The sequence below is a fragment of the Thunnus albacares genome, chromosome 10, assembly GCF_914725855.1.
Source record: "Thunnus albacares chromosome 10, fThuAlb1.1, whole genome shotgun sequence".
Lineage (NCBI taxonomy): Eukaryota > Metazoa > Chordata > Actinopteri > Scombriformes > Scombridae > Thunnus > Thunnus albacares.
The window spans coordinates 29398645-29421918 of NC_058115.1; the positions used below are offsets into that span (position 1 = coordinate 29398645).

The 23274-nt window shown below is 38.7% G+C and overlaps 3 protein-coding genes across 7 annotated transcripts; all 3 read left to right on the top strand.

Annotated features, from left to right (window-relative positions):
* The first annotated feature begins 51 nt into the window (after nt 1-51).
* On the top strand, nt 52-1458 carry LOC122989852 (snRNA-activating protein complex subunit 1-like). Its single transcript, XM_044362871.1, has one exon. The coding sequence runs from the start codon at nt 156-158 to the stop codon at nt 1233-1235; it is 1080 nt and encodes a 359-aa protein (XP_044218806.1). The 5' UTR covers nt 52-155; the 3' UTR covers nt 1236-1458.
* A 1726-nt stretch (nt 1459-3184) lies between these two features.
* Nucleotides 3185-14918, top strand: arl9 (ADP-ribosylation factor-like 9). Of its 2 annotated transcripts, XR_006405180.1 has the most exons (5): nt 3185-3621; nt 5158-5335; nt 5850-6025; nt 6581-7352; nt 14905-14918. XR_006405180.1 is itself a non-coding variant. In XM_044362876.1 (4 exons), the coding sequence occupies exons 1-4, from the start codon at nt 3370-3372 to the stop codon at nt 6755-6757; spliced, it is 783 nt and encodes a 260-aa protein (XP_044218811.1). In that variant the 5' UTR covers nt 3185-3369; the 3' UTR covers nt 6758-8687. The 2 variants fall into 2 exon arrangements, 1 of the variants encoding a protein (XP_044218811.1); XM_044362876.1 differs by lacking the exon at nt 14905-14918 and having other exon boundaries at nt 6581-8687.
* Nucleotides 8882-20387, top strand: LOC122989853 (testicular haploid expressed gene protein-like). Of its 4 annotated transcripts, none has more exons than XM_044362872.1 (8): nt 8883-9176; nt 9263-9293; nt 10504-10563; nt 11084-11218; nt 13585-13722; nt 16499-16640; nt 18043-18177; nt 18718-20387. In XM_044362872.1, the coding sequence occupies exons 1-8, from the start codon at nt 9158-9160 to the stop codon at nt 18847-18849; spliced, it is 792 nt and encodes a 263-aa protein (XP_044218807.1). In that variant the 5' UTR covers nt 8883-9157; the 3' UTR covers nt 18850-20387. The 4 variants fall into 4 exon arrangements, with proteins under 4 accessions (XP_044218810.1, XP_044218807.1, XP_044218808.1 ...); XM_044362873.1 differs by having other exon boundaries at nt 10507-10563; XM_044362875.1 differs by lacking the exon at nt 13585-13722 and having other exon boundaries at nt 8882-9176; nt 10507-10563.
* Nucleotides 20388-23274: the final 2887 nt, after the last annotated feature.

Below are 23274 nucleotides of genomic sequence, written 5' to 3' on the forward strand. Positions count from 1 at the left end.
TTGCTTGATTGGTTATTTGTCATAATCGACCACGCCCACGTAATTTGCCAAAAGCATCCTCACCTGCTGTGATTATGTGCAGAGCACCTTTGGACTTCTGTCAAGCAATTTAAGACTTTTAATCTTGCAATTTGAAGGTCTGTTTTGTGGACAGGATGCCTCGTTCGCCGCCTATTTACTCGGATTTCTTCGACCAGCCTCTGACAGAAGACGTGGAGGAACTCCTGGCTCGTTTCCAGCAGACTGACTCGGTGAGATATGTGGAGTTTTCAGCTATCTGGAGGCAGATGGGCTTCTCAGATGTCTTCAGAGGCATCACCAGTATGGGTGAAATGAAGAGGTTTTGCAGGATAACGTTGGCCACAGCGATGAAGTACTTCCTGCCGCCGTACAGCTACCAGATCCGAGTGGGAGGTTTGTATCTGATGTTTGGTTTTTACCACACTCAACTGGCCATACCACCTGTCAGGATCAGACTGGCTCTGAAGGACTGGGGTCAGGTTCAGAAGTTTCTCAAAGACTGTGTGGACTCTGGGCACCATGATGTGCTTTACATATATCAGAAGCTTGTTGTAAGCAAGGCCATAGACTACACCGCCATGCCACATGTTCTCACCTTCCAAAAGCAGAGAAAACCAAAGAAGGAGGCTGTGTGTGCAGAGTTTCTGGGGAGGAGCACAGCAGTCCAGGAGCTCATCTCTGCAGAGACGCTGGAGGAGCTGACCAACATCCAGAGCCTCTATAAGAAGATGAAGGAGGCCACCGAGGAGGTCAGCCGCCAGGCCACCATGACACATGAAGACTTTGCCACCCGGCTGAGAGACTGTGTGTCGGAGTTCATCACTTGGCAGGAGAAGACTTTCTCAAAGCATAACAAAGACAATGATGATGAGGATGAGGAGGAGGAGGAGAAACCATCTGAGGTCGAGCCAAGCAGCAGAGCCAGGCTCCTGTCCTCCATCAAGCAGAAGAGCTACAGCAACTTCCAGGAGGCGTCCAAGTCCCGAAGGCACCGGCAGGCCGAGACAGTGGACTCCTCCAGCTCAGGGGCAGAGCAGGTTCAGGAGACGGCCACTCTGCAGCGCAGGAGGCCTCCTTCACTACGGGCCCGGACCTGGAAGAACCTCGGGAAGATGCAGGAGGAGAGCAAGCTCCAGGCTTGGCTCCTGAGTGCTCCTGAGCAGGAGAGGGTGCCGGTGAAGAGGACCAACCAGGTAGCACCCTTCAAGCCATGAAGAGAAGCGAGGAAGAGGCACTTAAAGTCCATTTGAGTTAGAAGTTAGTTTAGTCTGTTGCTTTTGTTCTTTAACCAAGTTTGTTTAAATCAGAAATTGATGATTTTTCACTTATGAATGTTATGTGTCTGTTCAGTTGTTGTATTGATATTTAATTTGTTAATAAATAGATTGGCTGGTTAATAAATTGTCTCCTTTTTTCACTGGGAGAAGGTTTGGCTTTAAACGCTGGACTTCCTTGTCTTTCATCACTGAACTAGCATTTGCTCTCTGTTTTATGACAATACAACTAATTTATAATAAAATAAAATCTGAATCACAAATAACAGAGTAACAAAAAAATCAACCCCCCCCCCCAAAAAAAACAACCAAATGTATAAAAAAAATCTTGACAGTTACAAAAGGTCCAAATACTGTAAAATTATGATGTGGGATTATTGATCAATCCACAAAAATCATACCTATAAACTATAAATGTATGAAGGATATTTTTCACGTGATAAATTCTACGTAGTATCTTCTGTGACACTTCCTGTTTGCAGCACAGTGCTTATCACAGTTTAAATCCCAAGCTTTATGCAGACCACAGATGCGCTGATGAAGAATCAATGCTTTTTGAGTTAATATTGGTTTTGGTGTTTTTTTTCCCCCTTTACAGTGATTATTTCCCCCAAAATATTTTGAAATGAATTTTAATCATAATTTAAGATAAGAGACAATGTCAAATACAACAACATAGCTTTAGTTTAATGTGAATTTGAGAATTGTGTAGAAAATTCTTGTAAGACAGTTAATATTCATTCTTACCTAATAACTAGACAATTATAGCTACTGTATGGTTAAAAAAAAGAAGCCAAGAGGTCTTTGGTGATGATATTTTATACAACCTGAAAGGCCCACGCATGAAGTATAATTCATCTTACATGTAACACATAACCTCTCATCCTGACCCCCTACCCTCTACAAACATAAAACACACACACACACTTCACATACGTTCTCTGTCCTGTGTTCTTTTTAAGTCTTATAGGGCATTATAAATGTACCTCCATACCTTGTTGAACTGCTTTGTTTTATTGTTATCTTCTGACAATGTCTTTTCTATGATTAAATAATGTCTCATCAATTCTTTCCATATCTGTAAAGTAGGGCTCTCTGTTTTTTTTTTCCAGTGTATTAAAATGAGCTTCTTATAAACAAAGGAGGAAAACATAAGCAACACTTCATACACAGTTAAGAGGAATTTGGATAGAATTTATGAATTTTATCTCTGGTGTAGTATTCCTTTCATCAATTTGCATTGTATTAACTATAGATTTTCATTAGTGGTAATGCTGTTAGTGAGATATAAGCATATAACCTTCATTTAAAGGTGCAATGTGTAGAATTTAGTGGCATCTAGTGGAACAAACTTGGCAGAGATGGAATATAATATTCACAAATAAGTTTTAATTAGTGTATAATCACCTGAAAATAAGAATCATTGTGTTTTCATTAACCTAGAATGGGCCCGTAATGGGAGCAGGTCCTCTTCCATGGAGGTTGTCGTGTTGCACCGCCATGTTTCTACAGTAGCCCAGAACAGACAAACCAAACACTGGCTCTAGAAAGGGCCTTTCGCATTTTTCACAAGTTTTGCGGCAACCATAGCTTCTCCTACATGCTTGGAAAAGGAGGAAAGGGGCACTAAATCTTACACACCGCGCCTTTAACTCTGTACTGTTGTTTTATTTATTTCATGTATTTATTTTTATTCATTATTTTTATTTCTTTTTATCATTTTTGTTTTTATTTCATTTCTTTTCTATTTCTTATGTGTTGTTTGAGGCATCATGTTCATTCATGTAGTCAATAAAGAGAAAATAAATAATAATAGTAATAATGATAATAATAATAAACCCGTAGCAGTAATGGCGTCCTCTAGTGGTCAGACTGAACACCGCATAAACAAAAACCTGCCCGGAAACATCGTTTAGAGAAGTTCCTCCTGAGCTTCCTGTCTGGCTGTTAATCCACTTGTTGAGAAGAGGAGAAGGACAAGCAGAGGGAACAAAGTTAAACCTTCACTACAACTCGGATAATGGCGGAAACCGACGGATAAAAAGCGGCAGTTAAGAAGAAAAAAAACAACCGGATGACGGCTGATTTGAACACCATGTTCGGGATGAGGGAAGCCGGTGTCTTCGGCGCCTCCGTCGTTCTTGCGGGCGGAGTCGCATTTGTTATCTGGAAGTACGCGTCCTCCTCTGGGAAGAAGAAGTCTGAAAGTCGGCCGGAGCAAGTCGGGAAAAGTGCCAGAGAGAAGGGAGAAGGGAAGGAAGAGGGGAGGAGAGAGGAAGCTGCGGCGGCGCCTGTTGTCGCTGCTGAAGCGCAGAAAACATCAGAGGTATAAAAAAAAAAAAAAACCCGTTAACTTTACCGGACACACCTGCCTGGAAACCGTTGTTGGCGTCACAAATATGTCAAAATGTTCTCACTAAAATATCAAATGCGAGGAAAATGTGCAAACTGGGAGCATGTTGTTGCCACTTCACCTTAGAGATATCAACTAAAAGTATGCAGGAGATGAAGCAGATACACATTTTTAAACCCTCAAATCTTAATTGTAAAGGCTCGTGCACACCCTCAGTTGCTTGTAGTTAGGTGCGCAGGAGGAAATGTTCACAGGTAAGAGAAGAGAGAAGTTCCTCATACTGACCTTTTACTAGCAATAGACTTTATTAAAGATACAACGTTTCGGTCCTTAGACCTTCAAGTAAAGCTGAGGAACAAATAAGGCAGATAAAACCAACACCTGCTCAGGTGAAGCTAATCAGGGAGCATGAGCTGTCAGACAATCAGTCCCACAGTCTGTATGTGTTGATCCAATTAGAAAACACCTCTCATCATCAAAGATGGACACAATCTATAATATAAACAGCAGCTACATCAGTGTATATACCAACAATGAATAATGCAATTAGTTAAAACCAATTTGCCCCAAATCATCTCTTCCATAATGACAATAATAATAATAATGATAATAGGATAATCTCAGGGTAAGCCCAATCTCAGTATCCATATATATATATATATATATATATATATATATATATATATATATACTGACACATTGGCATATATATCATACAGAGCTAATATCTTTGGATACATCAGCCTGGCTCAAGTTCAGGCAAGCTCACTGTGGGTTGATGTAAAGCATTCTGGGAAATGTAGGACGTCACTTACAAAATTAGATATACAGTAAATTAAAAGTAGTAATTCAGTTCATAGCTGGTTCATGAGACTTCGCCAGTTGTAAAATTTTCTATCATAGTTTAATACTGCATGTCTGTTTTTTGTAAGGCTGTAAGTCAGTCAATTAATCAATTAGTCAATGGACAGAAAATTAATCAGCAACAATTTAGTCAAGTTTTCTGTGATAGAAAACTGAATCTCTTTGGGTTTTGGACAGAAAACAAACAACATGTCTTCTGGTTTCAGTCTTAGTTGAATTAGTGTTGTTAATTAATGTCTGTTTTAGGGCTGCAGCTAATGATCATTTTCATGATCTATTAATTATTGTCTTGATGAATCGTTCAACTGTTGTCACACAAACAGTCCAAAAGCCAAATAATTTACAATGATCTAATAAAGAAAAGAGCAGCAAATGACGACATTTGAGAAGCTGAACAAGGGAATGTTTGTGCTGATAATTGTCATTAACAGTTAATTGATTATCATAATTATTGCTGATTACTTGTCTACTAATCAATGAATCAAGTATCTGTTTCAGATCTACAGAGTACAAGAAGTTCATTTACTCCTTAATTGTATTTTTTAGTTTTTAGACTATCATTTAGTCAAAGTTTTTGTACAGCTGCTTCATGTTAGTGCAACCCTAATCTTCTGTGTACTGGTCCTGGTGTGTGTGGTGCTGCAGTCCAGGCCTGCGGTGTCAGGGGGGACACAGGTGCTGGTTCTGGGTCTGGACGGAGCCGGTAAAACCAGCCTGCTGCACTGTTTGGCCACCGGCTGCCTGGACCAGGACATGGAGCCGACGCAGGGCTTCAACGCCGTCTCCATCAACAGAGAGGACATGCACATCGAGTTCCTAGAAAGTGAGTCTAGATCCGGTCTTTATTTAACATGTGACAAAGGTTCACAACCAAATCAGGGTCATTGTGGTTACATGTCATGCTGTTCAGTTTATTAGTCATACAAGACAAAGAAAGTGGAAAATCTCTATACTAGAAAAGGTGGAAGCAGATAAATGACTCAGAAAGGATTAATACATTATTATAATAGTTGTTGATTAACTACATATCCCATAAACCCCTCTGATTCATGTTGCTCATTCAACTCCAGCAGATTTTCAGCAAACATCATCAGATGTACAAATTGTCAATTATCATTTATTTACAGTAAACATATAACATTATGTCACTCACCACTAGTAGCTGTAAACTCTAGAAACAAATACAACTGTAAATCCATATTTCAGTACATTTTGAGTAGTTTCAGACATGTCGTTTAGCGATTAGTGATTCTTTTTTTTTGGTGTGAACCTCTCTCTGAACATCCAGCAGTGAGTCAGTGTCACAGCCGTCTGTCTGTCTGTCGTCTGTCTGTCAGTCGGAGGTAAAGAGGAGCTGCGGCCGTACTGGCAGAGGTACCTGTCCAAAGCTCTGCTGCTGGTGTTTGTGGTCGACTCCTCCGATCCGCAGCTCTTCCCCGTCACTAAGAAGCATTTACATGAGCTGCTGGCCTCTGACCCCCGCCTGCCTTTAATGGTGCTGGCCAACAAACAGGTGAGCATGACAGGAAACACTCCAGACTGTCCTCTAGCAAAAGCCTGCAGGCTTCCTGTCCTCTGGTTTATTATTAGAGACGTTTCAGTCAGTGTTCAGATGAGATTTTCTCGTTCAGTTCAGAAGTTTGTGATCCAAATGTAAACAAAAGCCTCACAACTAAAATTTAAAACATGATTGCAACCTGTTATCACCAGGATTGTCCACAAATTGTACACATCATGTCGTTTTATTCATGTAATTTATATATATTTTACATTTTTTGTAGTAAAAGCAGTTTAATTGGAATTTAGTTTGTTCAAATGCTTCAAATTCAGACAAAACTGAGCAGGTTCTTTACAGTCCAAGTCTTGTTTGAAGGACAAAACAAAAAAAGAAGCTTTATTTTCATTATCTGAAAATACAAAGAAGGTAGTTTCATTTCAGTTTTCAGTTCTGTCCAGTATCTGAAAAGATAAACTCTAAAGTGTCCTCGGCTGTGTTTTTGGATGCAGTGAGAGGATAATAGTAATAATTCTGTCCACATGTCTCCTCGTGTTTGGCTCGTGTTTCCAGGATCTTCCGGGAGCCTGCAGCATCACCGACCTCCATGAGGCTCTGTCCCTGTCCGAGGTCGGAGACCGTAAGCTGTTCCTCATCGGCACCCATGTGAAGAAGGGAGAGACGGAGCTGAGCTCAGGCGTTCAGGACGCTCGGGACCTGATCATCCAGATGGTTTGTGACGGCAATTAAAACCCGCCGGCCTCCGTTAAATCCTCGGTCCGTTAGCGTTCGTCACTTAAATCCTGTGCTTTTGATAACGTTTAATCGGCTCTTTGCACTTTTTCACTTTACTGTGTTTTCACTACACCAGGTTGGCTGAAACTCTTATTTATTTGTGAGAAAATAATTAAAACAACTTTTTTTTTTTTTCTAATATGTAACAGTTTTGGGATTATAAAACTACTTCTCTGAGCTTGAAAATGTTAAACCTCACTGACTTTAAATTTGTGTTTCACCATCATGTGACACGTATTACGGAGGAGGATTAAGGTCACTGAGTTCTGAGTTTAAAGTCAGATTTCTGAGAATAAAGTTTAATTTCAGAAATGTCCGAACTCTGACTTTAAACTCAGAACTCAAATAAATTTCTCACATGTGGCCCTAATCGTCTTCCGTACAGTATAGCTGATGTGCTCCGTCTCGTTTAAATGTTTCTTTGCATTTGATGTTCTGTCAGAAACTCCTTTTTATTTAAATCGGTGGCCTTCAGGACATTCTTACCAAATTTTATTGTTCTTTTATCTTCACCAAAGGTTTTTTTTTTTTTTGTCCCAGTGGGGGACGAGTTATAAATGCTTTTTAGTTTACAAGGCTTTTCACTGGTGACTGTTTCTGTGTGCTGCTAATGTCATGTAGCGCTGCAGATGATGATGATGATGATGATGATGATGATAAACAACTGTAGGAGCAGCTCAGGTCGGAGCTGCCTCCAGGTTGTCAGATGGTACAAAATCACTGTGGATTTACTTCAGGCTGTTAGAGTCACTCAGGCCATCTGCTGCGTACAGTTTTATCACCAGTGATGAGTTTTAGCATCATAGAAATACCTATTTTCTAAATTTTACTGTCTTGTGATATTGTAAACAAAAAAAAATATATATGTAAAACCACCGTCATACAGTACGAAAGGTTGTTTGTGTGTCATGATTCACAGATTCTTTATCTTTAACACTTCAAGATAAAGACTCAGAGCTGTACTTGGCAAGATTTTAATGGGAAAATAATAAACTCATTCTATCAACTTAGAATTCAAACCGAGGCTGTCATACCCGCTCGATAAACATCTGTTAGATTTTAAACACTTTGTTCTTATTAAAGCTGTCGTATCTCCGCTCACAGGAAGTTACCAATTAAGATGTCAAAGTAAAACTAAAAAGACATCTCTGTGCTGTGTTCAGATTACAGATGGTACGTTACACAATTTTTTGGGTATTTAAATTTTTTCAAACAGTGACCTGTTTCTGCCATTTGGGGCCGCCAACATGCTGAGAGCAGCTTTAATAAAAACTAGTGGAACCTGTTGACACACGAGAAGAGTTTCAACAGTAAACCAAAACTATTTAATGTCTAAATAAAACAGCTGTTTATTGATGCAGGAACAGTGGTGAAGCTACTTTTATCATTGATAAGACATCGAGTTACTGAACCTTAACACTACTCAAAGTCTTTCTTGCTTCAGGAGTGTTACTGTTTGGCTTAAAAAACACTTTTATGATACAAGTTCATTGTTACATGTTTTTTTTTTTTCTTTATCTTAAAAAGGTCATTGAATTTATCTTCAAAGGGAATATAAACCAGATGTGTTTTATGTCTTTTAGATTAGCTTCATGAGCTGTTTGCTGTTATTATTTTTGTCTTAATACAGTTTAGTTTGGTGAAATCTGTTTAATACTTTCTGTCTGCACTGTGGGATAAAGGTCAAGATGTACAAAAGGCTTCATTTGAACAATATATGAGGAATGTAAAGATTTCAAACAGCATATTTTTAAAAAAGTTCATTCACAAAATTCATAGCTTTATTCTGACACCAAAACATATCCAACATACAGTATTGTGTGAACAGATTCTTCACAGATTGTTATACAGTTTTTTCACATTTAAATAAATTGTTTTCAGTAAATTATTGTCGTGTTTTCATTTTGATGAAGTCTCTTTATCCATCAGGATACTATGCAGCGCCATGTTTATAGGGATAAAACTAATAATAACATCTTATCTGTGAAGGCGGACTGACTCCTCACGTGAGGAAATAGCCTCTTCCTAACATAGCTCCTGACATTTACTCTGTCGTCACACCATCAAAGCACGTTTATATTTGGAATCTGATCCAAACACGCCAGCTCTCCAGAAATACCGCAGCAGCCGCCCTCCCCGCTGACCTCAATGTATCATTTTCCTTTTAACATCCTGCGTCGGAAGTCTTGAGACAGCAAAGATGGATGGAGCGAGCAGCTGACTCCAGTTTCAAGGAGTCCTCAGGTGTGGAGTAGGTTGCTAAGGACTCCCGGCTCCATGGCAACAGCGGCAGATTAGTGTGACACCATCGACGGGCAGCGAGCCGACACATCCAGTTTACTGCTGCAAGTTGAGATGGTGTCTGGAAAACAAGGTGAGTTTAACAATTCTCATGTGCAACACGGTCTTTAAATATTTGTAGTTTAATGTTTTCATGTCTTTTGTTGTTGATTCTTGCAGGGATTCAGTCCAGATTTGGTCCATCAAACAGGTAAAGTCATTTCATTTTTATTTATATTTTTTATTTTATTTGTTTTTCAGATGCAGATACTGTAACAAACATTAAAAAGTTAAGCAATCACGCTAAGATTGTTCAGATAACAGCTGATTTAAGTAACAATTGAAAGATGTATTTGTTTGCTCATCTGTATATTTGTTTATTTACTTTTTACTAGTGTATTATTGCTGTAGTCTGCATATACTCTAATATATTACTGTGTATTGTTTAGATTACAGTAGATGTTTACATACATAGCGTTTGACATAACTTACTTATTGTTGGATAGTTGCCATCAAAGTATGAGTGTATTGTTTATATTTGGGTAAGTTTGGGGACTACAGATGCAAATTAGCTTCAAGCTAGCTCTGGTGCAGTGCATCTTTAATGTTTCAAACTGCACACTGTCCCATTCAATAAATTAATAAATCAAATAAATCTGATATAACATGTTTGACTCATGTATATAAAGTTCTATCAGCTGGCTTTCCATGTGTTTTTCTTTCTTCTGTAGGTGATGTAAATGTCTTGTGAGCTGGACATTTTCTGGGTTTATGACACTTAAATTAAAAAAAAATAGTACACACAATGTTGCACTACTAGATTTCAGTATTTCTTCTTTCTTTTGCACAAATATTTGCACAATTCCCGACCAGGGATACTTGTGTTGCACCCCAGTGGGTATTTATGCAGTTTTCAGCAGGTATGTGAACAGATATTTAAAAGTGATGGATAAATGAACATATTTGGAACATGACAGGTGGTGCTGATGAAGCTCATCTGATAGTTGTGGCATCGAGCTAGATAAAGTCTGCACTATATTTGCTCATTACTGGACTACAAGTGTTGATATCTCCCTACTTCTTTTATTTTCCTGTATATTTCCTTGAGGGGTCACTGTGGAATAAAGAAAATGATTTAAAAAGCCTGAAATTCCAAGCTACAAAAGTCAAATTTATCTTTGAGGCATCACTGCAATATAAAAAAAAACCACAGTAATGAAATTGGATGACATGCAGATGAACTTTAACAGTATATAATGTCTTTGATTAGTGGCTACGATGAGGTTTGGAGTGTACAGCTGAAGAGTAAGACAAGTTTTTGGACAACGCAGAGTGATTGGATGTTCCCTCGGTCCAAAGTCCCTGAAATACACATCGTATTTAATGCTGATTTGTGTTTTTTTTTATAAATGTCTTTTCAGCAGAATCTTGGAGCTTTCGCAGCACAAAACCTCAAAAACAGTTTGGGCCACGACTCCTTGGTGAGTAGCTGCATACTAGATTCTTCCTCTTGATTAAAATCAGATTTTTTTTCTTACATCAGTATAAACAAACCTTTTTTTTTTTTTTGATACCGCAAGAAATATCACCTACCACAAGACGAGCAGAAACTACAAATCGCCTCTGTTCATTTATAGTCTGTAAACATTTTAAGCATTTTCAGGACAAGTTCTCTTCCAGCTGTTACATCATATGAAATTGCATGTTTGTTCATTGATCCAGTGTGAAATAGACTCCAAGAATCCAGGAGCCTCTGCGGTCAGTGTTTCCTTCCTTGAGTGTAATTTCTCTAAATTGCATAATTAGAGACAGATGTCTGGCACGTTCTGACTGTGAGGTTAAACAGGCAAAACAATAGAAAAATGACCGGAGGCCACATTTGATTGAAAGTATCATTCTTTCATGGTGTAATTGCCCAATTGGAAAGTATTTATTCTGCTTTCTACACCAACTTTTTTTCGCCCTCGCAGCTTCTTATTGGATACTTTTTTTATTGATTAGTGGGAGGCTGAGCTGGGGCAACCAGGAGCCGATATGGCCTTTGTCTGCTTCAGCGCTCGGAGCTGTTCCAAGTGCAAGAATCCAATACCTGGCCAAGCACAAAAGAGACTTCTCAGCAAGGGAGGACCACCGGAGGTAACTGCAGCCTGTTTGCACCCGGAACATTATTGATGACTCTATCAAAAAAGCATGAGAGAGAGAGAGAGAGAGAGAGAGCTGTCTGTGTTGATGCCGCAGGGCGCTGTATACAAGCTTTTTATGTTGTGCTGCGTCAACCTATTAGTGGAAATGTTTGCAAAACTGAAGGGTAATGGACTTTGAAGGCTTTTTTCCTTCTGATGCTCTTTGGCACAGAGTTGATTTAGGAAATGCAGACTGTGAAGAGATGTGCAGGACTGATGCCAGCTGCATCCTGAGCAGAGGCGAGGATCCCTGAGAGCTGTCAGGCTCAATTAGTGATGGAAGAGATGTGACAGGAGAGTAGTTACAGCTCTCAAGGCTTTTGCTATTTTGATATTGTTTGTTGTTTCTCCCTCCTCGGCTGTCAGATTTAAAGCGCAGCAACATGCGGTTTAATTCAATCAGACGCCCTCACAGGAAGTGCAGCTCCCAGAACAAATAATACCGTAATTGAAGATGACAGCAATCACCTGCTGCTTGGTTGGAAGCAGGATGTTCATCAGAGATTTACAGTTTAAAGAGCTGTGAGAGGACACTGTTGCTTTACAGTGCTAGATACATATTAGCTTTATTAAATACTACATTTAGATTGTGATTAATGTATTTGAAGGTCTGTTATATCTGATAATTAGACTGCTGCAGTCAAGAAGTCTAGTCCTTCTTGTTCATTTTTAATCTGATTATCTGGAAAATACATTGTACAAAAACACACACTGGCCCTGCTGAACTACGTCTTTAAACACATAATCAGTTATCGCCATATCTCTGATGCTACCTCAGTATCAAAAGTGTAGCAAAATTTAAGGAATGGCAGCTGCTGCTTTCATTAAATATGAGCCTGCACCTGCTGGTCATTTTTGATTAATCTGCAGATTATTTCTCGATTAGTCTGCAGATTATTTTCTTGTTTAATCTGTCAGTCTTTTGTTTTTTAACATGTCAGCGGTGAAAGACAGTCGTCGCAATTTAACGTCTTCGTTGTTCTTTGTGTCTGACTAACGGTGAAAAACTCAAAGATGCTTAATTTGCAGTGATATAAAATACAGAGAAGCAGAAAATGTTCACATATGAGGAGCTGGAACCGGAGAATACTTGATGCTTTTGCTTGAAAAATTATTGATTAATTTTTTTTTTTAATCCATTAATTGTCTGATAGTTTGGAACAAATTTTTTATCTCATCTAACCTTGGTGTGGATGATATGATAAAATGTTAGTTATGAGGTTAATACAATCATTAACTGTTTGTTTTATTCAGCTGGAGCTGAAATATTTATGTTATATGGTGATATAACTATAACCAAAATTCTAGTGTTGAAACAATTAGATCATTAATCAATAACTACATTGGCAGAAAGTTAATCAATAACAATTTGTCCATATTCTATAATACTGTGAATTGATCATCTTTGGATTTCTAATTGTTGATTTGACCAAACATTGTCGTTTGCATTTTCTGACATTTTATTGACTGAACACAAAATTGATTAACTGAAAAAATAGAATAATATCGATTAATATAATATATGAATGAAAACGATCATTAGTTGCAGTCTTATATTAAAGCAGGTACATTTATTAACTGTTCATTTCACTCAGCAAGTCAGATTGTAGAGCAGAAAACATGTTTTAAGCTTGATGATACTGCAACAACTAAATCCCAGATGATATCTCGTCTCATTATATTATATTGATACAAACTGTATAACTCAGCTCTCGACTGAAATCAAACACTTTAGTCATTAGAGTATAAAGTGTTGTTTTATATTTTTGTCTACTTTCAGCGGCAGATTAGCACACATTTGGTGCTCTTGTGAGAATTTCTGGCAACAGGACTAAACTACGGACGATACTTGTTAAGAGCATCAATTCCTTGTTGGTTTTGGTCTTTTTGTGGGATTTCATGACAATATGATAAATGTAAAATAACAAAAGCCTTAATTAACCTTTAATATCACTTAGGAATGATTTTGCAGAGTCAAAACATTTCCTTAATATCACACATTGGACTACTTATTTGAATGATTGCTTTGAGGAAACAATAAGTCAGAATAAAGCTGGGAGCATTTGACCTTGGACACATATCAGTCCCCAGTCTCAACTAATTGTTTAACAAAGTTTAATTGTTTTGTGAATGCAGATGATTTTCCACTCTTACCTGCGTCATCATCAGCCGTGCACTGATACTTATCCATTGTTCTGCATCCCCCCTCCCCCCTCCTCCCTCCCCCGTCTTCCCTCCCACTGGCTGGAGACATTCTTTTGTCTCCGACACACAACACAGCGTATAATGGATCTGGTAATAGCTTCCATTTTCCTGCAGGAAGGAGGAGGAGGAGGAGGAGGAGGAGGGGAGCTTCTTCAGGAAGACCCGGCGTCCTTCCTCCAAAGCGTCCCAATACAAACACATTGTCCGCTTGTCAACACCTAAAACCAGCGACTGTAGCTCCCAGGAAGCGGGGTAAAAGCCTCATTACACATCAAACACAACCAGTAACATGAGGTCTGAGCAGAACCAAAGAAACCCAACCTGCCTTCTACTTATAGTAACTTAACTTACAGTAGCTGTGTTTACAGCTATACAGTATCTTACCTGAAAATTTGAACTATTAGTGTTGAGATGCTCAATTCTCAGCACAAAAACAGACCCAGTATAACCATATCTACTCTGTTGTGTTGGGCAGTTGAGCCACACAAGAGCATAACTGCTAAATACCTCCAGCATGGCTACCAGGAAACCCTCCCAGTAAGCCTTTTAAGTTTTCTAGACATCTGGGTTGCATATAAACACCACATTTCAGTGGTTATAAAGCAGACAAAACTTGAACTTTTCAACCAAATTTTTCACAATTTTAATCTAAAAGTCTATAATTTACCAAATCAGTGCTTACAGGGAGAGTTATGACTTGATTTAACATCCCTTCTGGTGGCCATATTGGAGGTTTTTTAGGTCTTCTGCAGCTCAGACTGTGAACAGCTGGTTGACTTTATAAACCTGCAGCTTGGCCACTGCAATGTAACTCAGTGGATACAGTTAATTTAATGACTTTTGTTTTTTTTTAAATGAGATTTAGATTGTTTACTATTGTTGAGTGTGTTGTTCTAGACACTTTGACACCAGCTAACTAGTCTAACTGGTGCTGAAACGATTAGTTGATCAATCGTCCAAAACAAAAACACTCCAAGTGGCTTTAATCAATATTTTTGTGATAAAAATGGATCAAATGACTGTATAATGTGAAAAGGGTCACTTGTATTGAGCATTTTAGCATCTTTCAGGTCATTAGTTTTTGGTTTTATGGCCAGTGATTATTAGCGTATTAGCGTTGCTTTCAGCCACAGCAGGCAGCTGTTTTCAGAGAAAACCCACTGACATTACCTGCTCAGTGCCAAACAGCAAAAAGTTAGCAACTAGCTGGTGAACATAGCGGTGCATTTAGCAGATAAAGAGCCAGATATTTCTCTCAGGAGTTAGTGGAGACCAAAACAGAGTGAATATTGAACTTATATTCACTAGAAATGTGACTCCAAATGAACACTAATGTTGGTGCAAGTCTGCTTGATGTGTAAATAAACAATTATTTGCTAACAAGTTCATCATATGAATTTAAAAGGTGATAATATGACAATGTTGTGTTTACAGCTTGTTTCCACTGCCCCCAAGTGGCCAAATAATCAATTATTGTAGGTTTAACAATTTTGATATATGAATCGTTTGCTTAAGGGGTCCTGAGATCACAAGATGATTAAATGAATAGGAAAGAAAACACTGGGTCCTCTTACACCAAATAAGTAATATAGTGTTGGATAGTGTACAGTATATAGACCAGAACCACAACAAAGTCTTTTTAAATATCTGTTTTAAAGATTATTTCCACATAACGCTCCTCAGCAGACCTCACTGCCACCAGTTGTGGTGTTTTGGCAGATTTATGACTCCAAACTCGAAAGCTTTAATCCTCCCTCAGGGGTCCACATACGAACCAAAGTCTAGAGAGTTAAATTGCAGCAGAATGAAACATATCATAATGATAAATATGAGAAGGCCAAGCTGAGGCTCAGCTCCAACACTAACGTCTCCATGCTGCGCGAGGAAGCCAGCGTTTGGACATCTGTTATTTCAGTGTCAGACTGTGGGAGAGCGAGGAGAGCAGACAATAGAGCTCATTGTCCAAAGTTCAGGACCCCTGGGACGCTCGCAGACAGCCACGGAAGTCTTTTTATACATCCTGACCACAGCGGCAGAACATGTTGTTGGGCATGGAGGAGAGATCCATCCAGGGTTGTTGCATTTCTGAATTTCTTACACAAAATACATGTTTGCTTTTGTAATTATAAAGATTGGTTTGATTTATCGCTGCTCTAATTCTCTGTATGAGGAATAACAATCACAGACAGCCAAAATGTAATCCTCTCATGTTGTTGCGCCAAAACAAAAAAATACAGACCAGACAAAACACAAGGCAGCATGACCCATATGGCAGATGATAATAATAATCAGATATCTTTATATCCTAAAGTAGACGTGTGGTGTTTGGAGAAAAAAGTGCCTAGTCTGACAAAATTATTACTGTACTTGCATCCAATGACATTTTAAGCATGTAACTAAATTTATGTTGAAGAGGGAATAAAATGCATCCTCTATAATAATATGGTTCTTTAAATAATACACATACACCCACATATTGACGAGAACAAGTCTACACACCCCCCGATGAGATATATTGTGTTGTTTGTATTGTCAATTGTAACAATGCTGTGTAGAGCTGCAACAATTAGTCGATTAATTGATTAATCTATTGACGGAAAACAAAAATGTGCCAAAATTTCCTGGTTGCAGCTTCTCCAATGTGATGATTTGATGATTTTCTTTGTCGTACATTACAATAAACTGAATATCTTTGAGTTCTGGACTGTTTGTCATACAAAACAAGACATTTGAAGATGTTACCTTGGGCTCTAAGAAATAATTTTATAGACAAAATGATTAATGGAGACAATCTACAGATTAATAGATAATAAAAAATAATCTTTAGTTGCAGTCTTGGTGCAACTATCATTTCTCTTCATTCAAGAAATGTAAAAGTTTCCATGAGAAGTGACTGAAATCTCAGCTCTGTTTTGGAGAATTCTGTTCATGTAAGAAAACCCCCCCTCACATCTCAATACAAAGGGCTTTTTCAGATGTTTATTTATTGCAGCATATTTACAGGATTCTTTTCTTTCGGGTCCCACAGGCCTCCTCACATGCCTCAGTGTGAGAATAACTGTCCTATTTGGCACGTGGATCCTAGAGTGAAAACTGCTGTGATCACACCGCGACTGCTTCAGCTCTCCAACCCCAAACTGAACCATCCAGACTTCCAGAGCAACAGAGAGGTTAAGATCCTTAAATATTTCACTTAGACATTGCAGTGCAGGAAAGGGATCAACCACACATTTTGCAAGGCAGTCACAGAGAGAAAACTCACATGCAATGCAATGTTATGTTGGCTAACATGTTCATTTAGCACTGTTTGCTTTATTAAAGGACCAGTGTCTAAGATTTAGAGGGATCTATTGGCAGAAATGGAATATAATAGTCATAAGTATGTTTTAATTAGTTTATAATCACCTGAAAATAAGAATTGTTGTGTTTCCATAAATGAGCCCTTTGTGTCTACATAGGGAGCGGATCCTCTTCCATGGAGGCCGCCATGTTGCACCGCCATGTTTCTACAGTAGCCCAGAACAGACAAACCAAACGCTGGTTCTAGAGAGGGACTTTTGCATTTTTCGCGGCCATCTTACGCTGCTCCTACATGCTTGAAAGGGGAGGGTGAAGGTGAAGGGTGCAATCTACAACCTCACCACTAGATGCCACTAAATTCTACATACTGGTCCTTTAAATAGAGTTTTAAAGACACCGTGAAGGTTTGTTTTGTTGTCTCAAGCAGCTACATTGCCTATAAATTACCTGCATATAGATGGATAGACTTTGACTTTGTAGTGTTGGGTATTGTTTTGACTGCCATTAATCTTTGTGTATATCGACTCTTTCTAACTTTGTCACATTGTAAAGATGTTTTATGTGTAAATTAATTGTCCATATGTACTTGTGTTTAAAAACTCATTTTCCTCAAATTATCCAAATTAAGTATTTTGAATTGAATTGAACTATTTTATACCATTTTAGACCTAAAGATCAAGAATAAGTCACACTTTGAATCAGAGCTGCAACTATTAGTTGATTAGTTGATCAACAGGAAATTAATTGGAACTGATTTTCATGATCAAATAATCAATCGTGCAATTTTTTACACAAAAATGTACTGGTTCCAGCTTCCCAAATGTGAGTATTTTCTGTTTTTTTACACTCCTCACTGATGATAAACTGATTATCTTTGGGTTTTGGGCTGTTATTCGGCCCTCAAGGAGCAATTTCAGGCAAGACAATCTAAAATTACAAATATGACAATGTTAGAGTTCAAATAAATTTGAACATGGCCTCTGGGAACTTGTGATGGTTATATTTTACAGACCACATGAGTAATCAATTATATAATCAGTAGATTAATAAATAATGAGAAATCATTATTGGAACACCCTACTTTGAATGTGATTGTTGTTTTTAGCAGTTCTGCATCACACATAAAAAACCAAACCAGATCTTCCAAAATCCAGTTCTGGGATGTTTCACTCCATTCTTCAAATAACTAATGACTGAAAGTCTAAGTTGACCTTGACAGACCGTGTAGCATCGTAATGAAATCTGAAATTCCTCCATCTGTTCGTTCCACAGAGCGTTGCTTCCATCGTTTCCTTCACTTCCAGAACAACCCAAATCTCTCAGCGACTGGCCCAGCTGTCACTTCCCCGACTGAAGGAGAGCAACGTCTGCTCCGAGCTCGGACGCCCAGAAGAGTCCATCTGGAGCGTGAGAGCACCGACTGCAAATATTTTGAAATCTGTCAATGAAGGATTTTAGTGATGCCAATTAAATAACATTATAAGACTAAAAATTCAGTAATGTCAAGTTATTATTTATGGGGAACATTCTTTAAAAATTATAACTTAAAAACAGAGAATAAAACATTATTAGTTAGACTGTGTGCTCGTCATCACACAATCAATTAAGATATTTTCCAGCCGTTGGAAGCAGCTCTCATAAACTGATTAATAGTTCCTTCAATTAGCTAAAATTTTCCAATCATCTTCAGCCAAATGACTGTTTGATGCATCCTCGGCTCACATGCAATTTCCAGATTTTTATTGGCCGTCTTTCCATATGATCTGTTTTTCTGCAGTTTGTTTTTGGCTCTTTGTGTTGGTTGATACATTATATAACACAAAATGTCAAAAGTGCCTAAACAGGAAGTGAGCGTATAATACAATGAGCAGATTTCAAGGCTGCTGTTTTCTTCTTCTTCATTTTCTCTTTAACAAACTTGATTTCATGTCCTTATTTTGTAAACAGGTTTCGAAGGCGGCGAGCAGAACCACAGCGAGCGATCGCGTCGAAGTCTTGGCAACACCGAAGCAGCTTTCCAAAGACTACGTTCCTCCACGAGAACCGGAGTGGAACCGAAGAAACGTCTCGTCAACCTGAACGTCCCCTCGACATCACAGCCAAGTCGGTGTTGATCCAGTTTCTGATCAACCTTCAGATCTGAAATAATCTAAAATATATTTCAGTAGATGATGATCATGACAGACATTTGATGCTCTATTGACAGAAGCGTTCAACCTGACTAAAGACTTTCATATGCAGTGTTTTTCCAAGTTATTTTGAGCTAATAACTGTAATAAAGCTTTTGCCCGAATAGTTTTTAGCTCATTTGCAGTAAAGCAGTTCATCAGCATAAAGAGAAGAACCCTACATGTCACTAACTCTAAATTAATCATATAAATTTATATGAGCTGTAAAAAATGATAGAATCACTATATTGTTAGAAAGCCAAGCTGAAAGATTATTGAAGGCTTTAATATCTTTATTCCAACTCAGTTTCAACAATCTGGAAGAGGAATGTGAGCGACAACGCCCGAATCGTTCGGTCTGTTTCCTTGCAGTTCTGCTGGCTTGTCGTTTGATATCTTAACCACGTGTATGAAATGTTAAGATTTTGGATCGTGATCTCATGACTTATGAAGTACTACGAGTTTAAATGTCGGATCTTTTTGGCAAAATCAGAGCAGAGAAAGTGAGTAATGTCGGGAACAAAAACATGCTTTCTGTCTGATACCTCAGATCCAGCAGCTTTCCGCCTGAGCCGCAGTATGATATAGTGATCCACGTGGGTTTTCCTCTGCAGTTGTATTGATTCTGCAGTTATATCACAACCATGTGTGTATGAATCTTTGCACAATGGCGAGGTCAGATTTATTCAGCGTGTATTTTGGACTTTAAAAAGTAAATATTGCCTCCGTTGCCCTCTACATCTCTGTTTGAAGCTGTCCTCTCAGTTGCTGAGTTCAGACAGATGTGTGCACCATGAACATTCAGTCACTCTTAAAATTAAAAAAAAGTGCCACTTCAGGAGCATACATGTGCAGTTTGAGTGTTAGAAAATGATCAAAGCCTCTCAGGAGCTGCTCTTTCCCCTTTTTTAGAGGTCACGACCTTTTGAAAATACCACAATCTGGCTGCAGTTTAGTTAACAAAAGGGCGCCGGGGTTCAGTTTGGCACAGTAATCCCATTTACAATACTGTCACATAAAAAGTGGTCTCAATTGATGTGTTCAGGAGCGGAGGCCCCGTACTGTAATTCGATGTGGCGTCCTGCAGGCGGTGGCAGCCGGTTCGAGCTTTAGATCGGTGCAGGTTTGCGGCCCAGCTCGAGGCCAGCCAGACATCAAAGGAGATTGAACACACGTCCTGCTGGGAGGCTAATCTGGGATTAGCTCGCTGCGATCGTGACCTGGGACCGCGAGGTAGAGGGGAGGAGGAGGTGGTTGGGGGAGAAGATGGAAAAAAAAAAAGTGACTAAATAAACACGAATGAAGCAGAAAATCTGGTCAGACGTAAACAGGCGGTGACAAAAAGTCAGTTTGGTTCATGGAGCTTGTTAGAAAAACACATTTGTTTACAATCTGTGTTTCTCACCAAATAGCGTGTATCCTTTAGGCCAAACAAACATGTTGAATGCATTTCCTGTCTTGATGGTTTTCAAAGATTTTATGAATATTGTAAAACTTCATTGACAGTCTGTGTCTTTTGCTACCGCATTACTACATTTCCTCTTGCACATTATTACCACCAACCACTTCACATGTGTTGCAAGAAAGAGTCACTATAACTGTTCCTGTTGTTTTGTCCGCCTGCACGGAGGGTACATAAAGTAAGAAACTAAATATACTTCTTCAGGGCTGATAAATGTGAGGATTTGCTACATTTCCCTTTTTTTTTTACAATCGTAAATTGAATGTCAAATCGGGCTCTGGGAAATTGTTATGAACATTTTCCGCTATTTTCCGTCATTTTAGAGTTTAAAGGATTTATGGACAGATTAAGGTTCAAGGTTCAGTTTTGTCATAATACAATACAGGATCGCACAATGAAATGCAATTGAATCCCCCTCCATGCTACACGCACAGAAAACACATTCATATTTTCAATTAGAATAGAATAAAACAATAAAATAGATCAAAGTATATAAGCACTAAAAGAAGGAATAAAAAAGGAAAACTATATTATATTAAAAGGAATATACAGTTACACATGGGTATATATACTTTATATACCCGTACACCAATGTGCGAAATATATGTAATATGCAAATTATAGTGCAAAAAAACTTGAGTTAGTTGCAGTATGCATTGTATTTTGGTGTATATGTTGCTATTATTGTATCCACAATCTGTGTGAAAATACAGATCAATGTCAGGATACAGTGTGGATCTTCTTTAAAGGATCAATAGCTTCCAGTCAGTGCATCTTATCAATCATCAAGTACTTATTTATTTTAAGAAGTGCACTCTTTCTCATTCTACTCTCAGACTTTGCACTCCTGTGGTTAAGTTTACTGTCTCGATGCTCACTTACTGTTTTGCTTCACAGTCAGTTGTCACGTGTGTTTTGTGCCAACACCCTCACACAGGATGTGTACGGTCAGCCCACACATTCTGCTAAACAGAGGAAGTAGTCAGACCAAGACATGCTGATGGCATCATCCTGCACTGCTGGAACAAGCACTCATCTTTCATTTAGTACGTTTAGCACAATGTAGATACACTGTATAAACCAGCGTTGTTCTGGATTAAAAGTCACCCTGATTTACACTAAGTTACTGAATGATGTCCGAACTGAGACCTGCTGTCCGAATGTGATTGCACTTTTGGAAGTGAATTCCTCTTATGATCTGTTTTATCTGTAGTGTAATTTTTCGTGTGCATGGTGCAACTCTGCAAACAACCGTGTCAGGGTGGAGTTACAGGAACTCTCTCCAAACAAAAATCCCTTAGTAAATATTCCCTGAGCAGTGAGGAACTGGCACCAGCAGAGCTCAGTCTGATGCTCCTGTGGTTTTGGACTAAAACCAGTTGGACCAATAAATTCCCTGGACTTCACTGCGCAAACTCACTATTTACTTAATTAACCACCATTTATGCTGTATAAGATGAGGTAAAACCAGGACATCCATAAGGTTTCACTTCAGTTTATTCGCTCATATAAACGATCTGAAACAGAGGAAATAGTCAGATGAAAAATATGGAGCTCCAAACTTTAAAAATCAGCACAGTTGGAGTTGGTGAAATGGGAGAATCGCCTCAAAAATTGTACAAAAATTACAAAAAAACAGTCAGAGGTGCAGAAACTGAAAGATAACAAACCACAGAGGAAGACTTTGTGAGAATTAAGGAAACTAAAATAGATCATTTTTTTGCCCCGTTGGTGGAAAAAGTGGTGATCAGATGATCGGATCAACGTCACATTAAGTGGAACAAAAAGTCAGGTTGCAGAAAGTGATGCAAACTGAGCCCGGCGGCTTCTAAACGACAGATTCCTCACAGCTCCGCAGAGTCCTCTTAGCAACAAACAAAACCAGACTGCATTCAAATTCTGCGCACACTCTCGACGGCTCTTATGGCGAACCGTCGCACACTCACATCATCCTTTCAGCGGGAGTGACTCGAGGACAGGAAGACAGGAAGACACAGCCAGGAAGAGCTTTCCTCTGTCATGAGTGATCCGTGCCAGAGAGCAGGGACATTTGTCGCACCGCCAGGGATCTTTGTGACCTCTGACCTTTTACCTCCTCACTTGTTGATTGTAATATTAGTAATCGATATTCCTCTGTTGGTTTCACTGTACAGTTACTTTGGAATATAAATTTGGAAAAATATTTGTCTTTCTGCTCTTTCCACAATACAAACTAATCAAATTAATGTTTAATTCTCTTGCTACAGAGAAAGTAAACTTTTATTTGCTTGCTTTTATTGGTAATCGGTAGAAAATATCAGAAAACTCTGAGAAATAAACAATCAACAGAACCTGTCTCCATAAACACAAGTTGTGCTGTATGAGGAGGAAATACCAAGCAAACATGTCACTGTACAAAATAGGGTCTATCAAGTCAATTTTTATTTATAGCCCAAATTTGCCTCAGGGGGCTTTACAATCTGTGAATCTTTAACAGGGAAAAAATGGAAAAAAACCTCAGGAAGAGCAACGGAGGAAGGATCCCTCTCCCAGGAAGGACAGAGATGTAATACATGTGTGTACAGAAGAGACCAAGATAGAAAAATTACAGTATGGAATATGAAGAACATGACCGGGAGGTCCCTCGTTGGTGGAATGAGTCACCAAACTCGGTCAGCAGGAATCCATGTCTGACTCAGAGATGCACCTTGTTCCTGTGAAGACTTACTCACCTAATATGGTGGTTTTTCTGCATCTTTCTTTGGCTATTTCTCAAAAAACAAAGTGTGAGCCTTATGGAAAGCTTCTGCTTGATCTGCTGTGGCTTGTATTTTACCTCATTTATGTGTTATTTTGGACAAAACTATCTGCCAAATGCAAAAATGGAAATGTAAA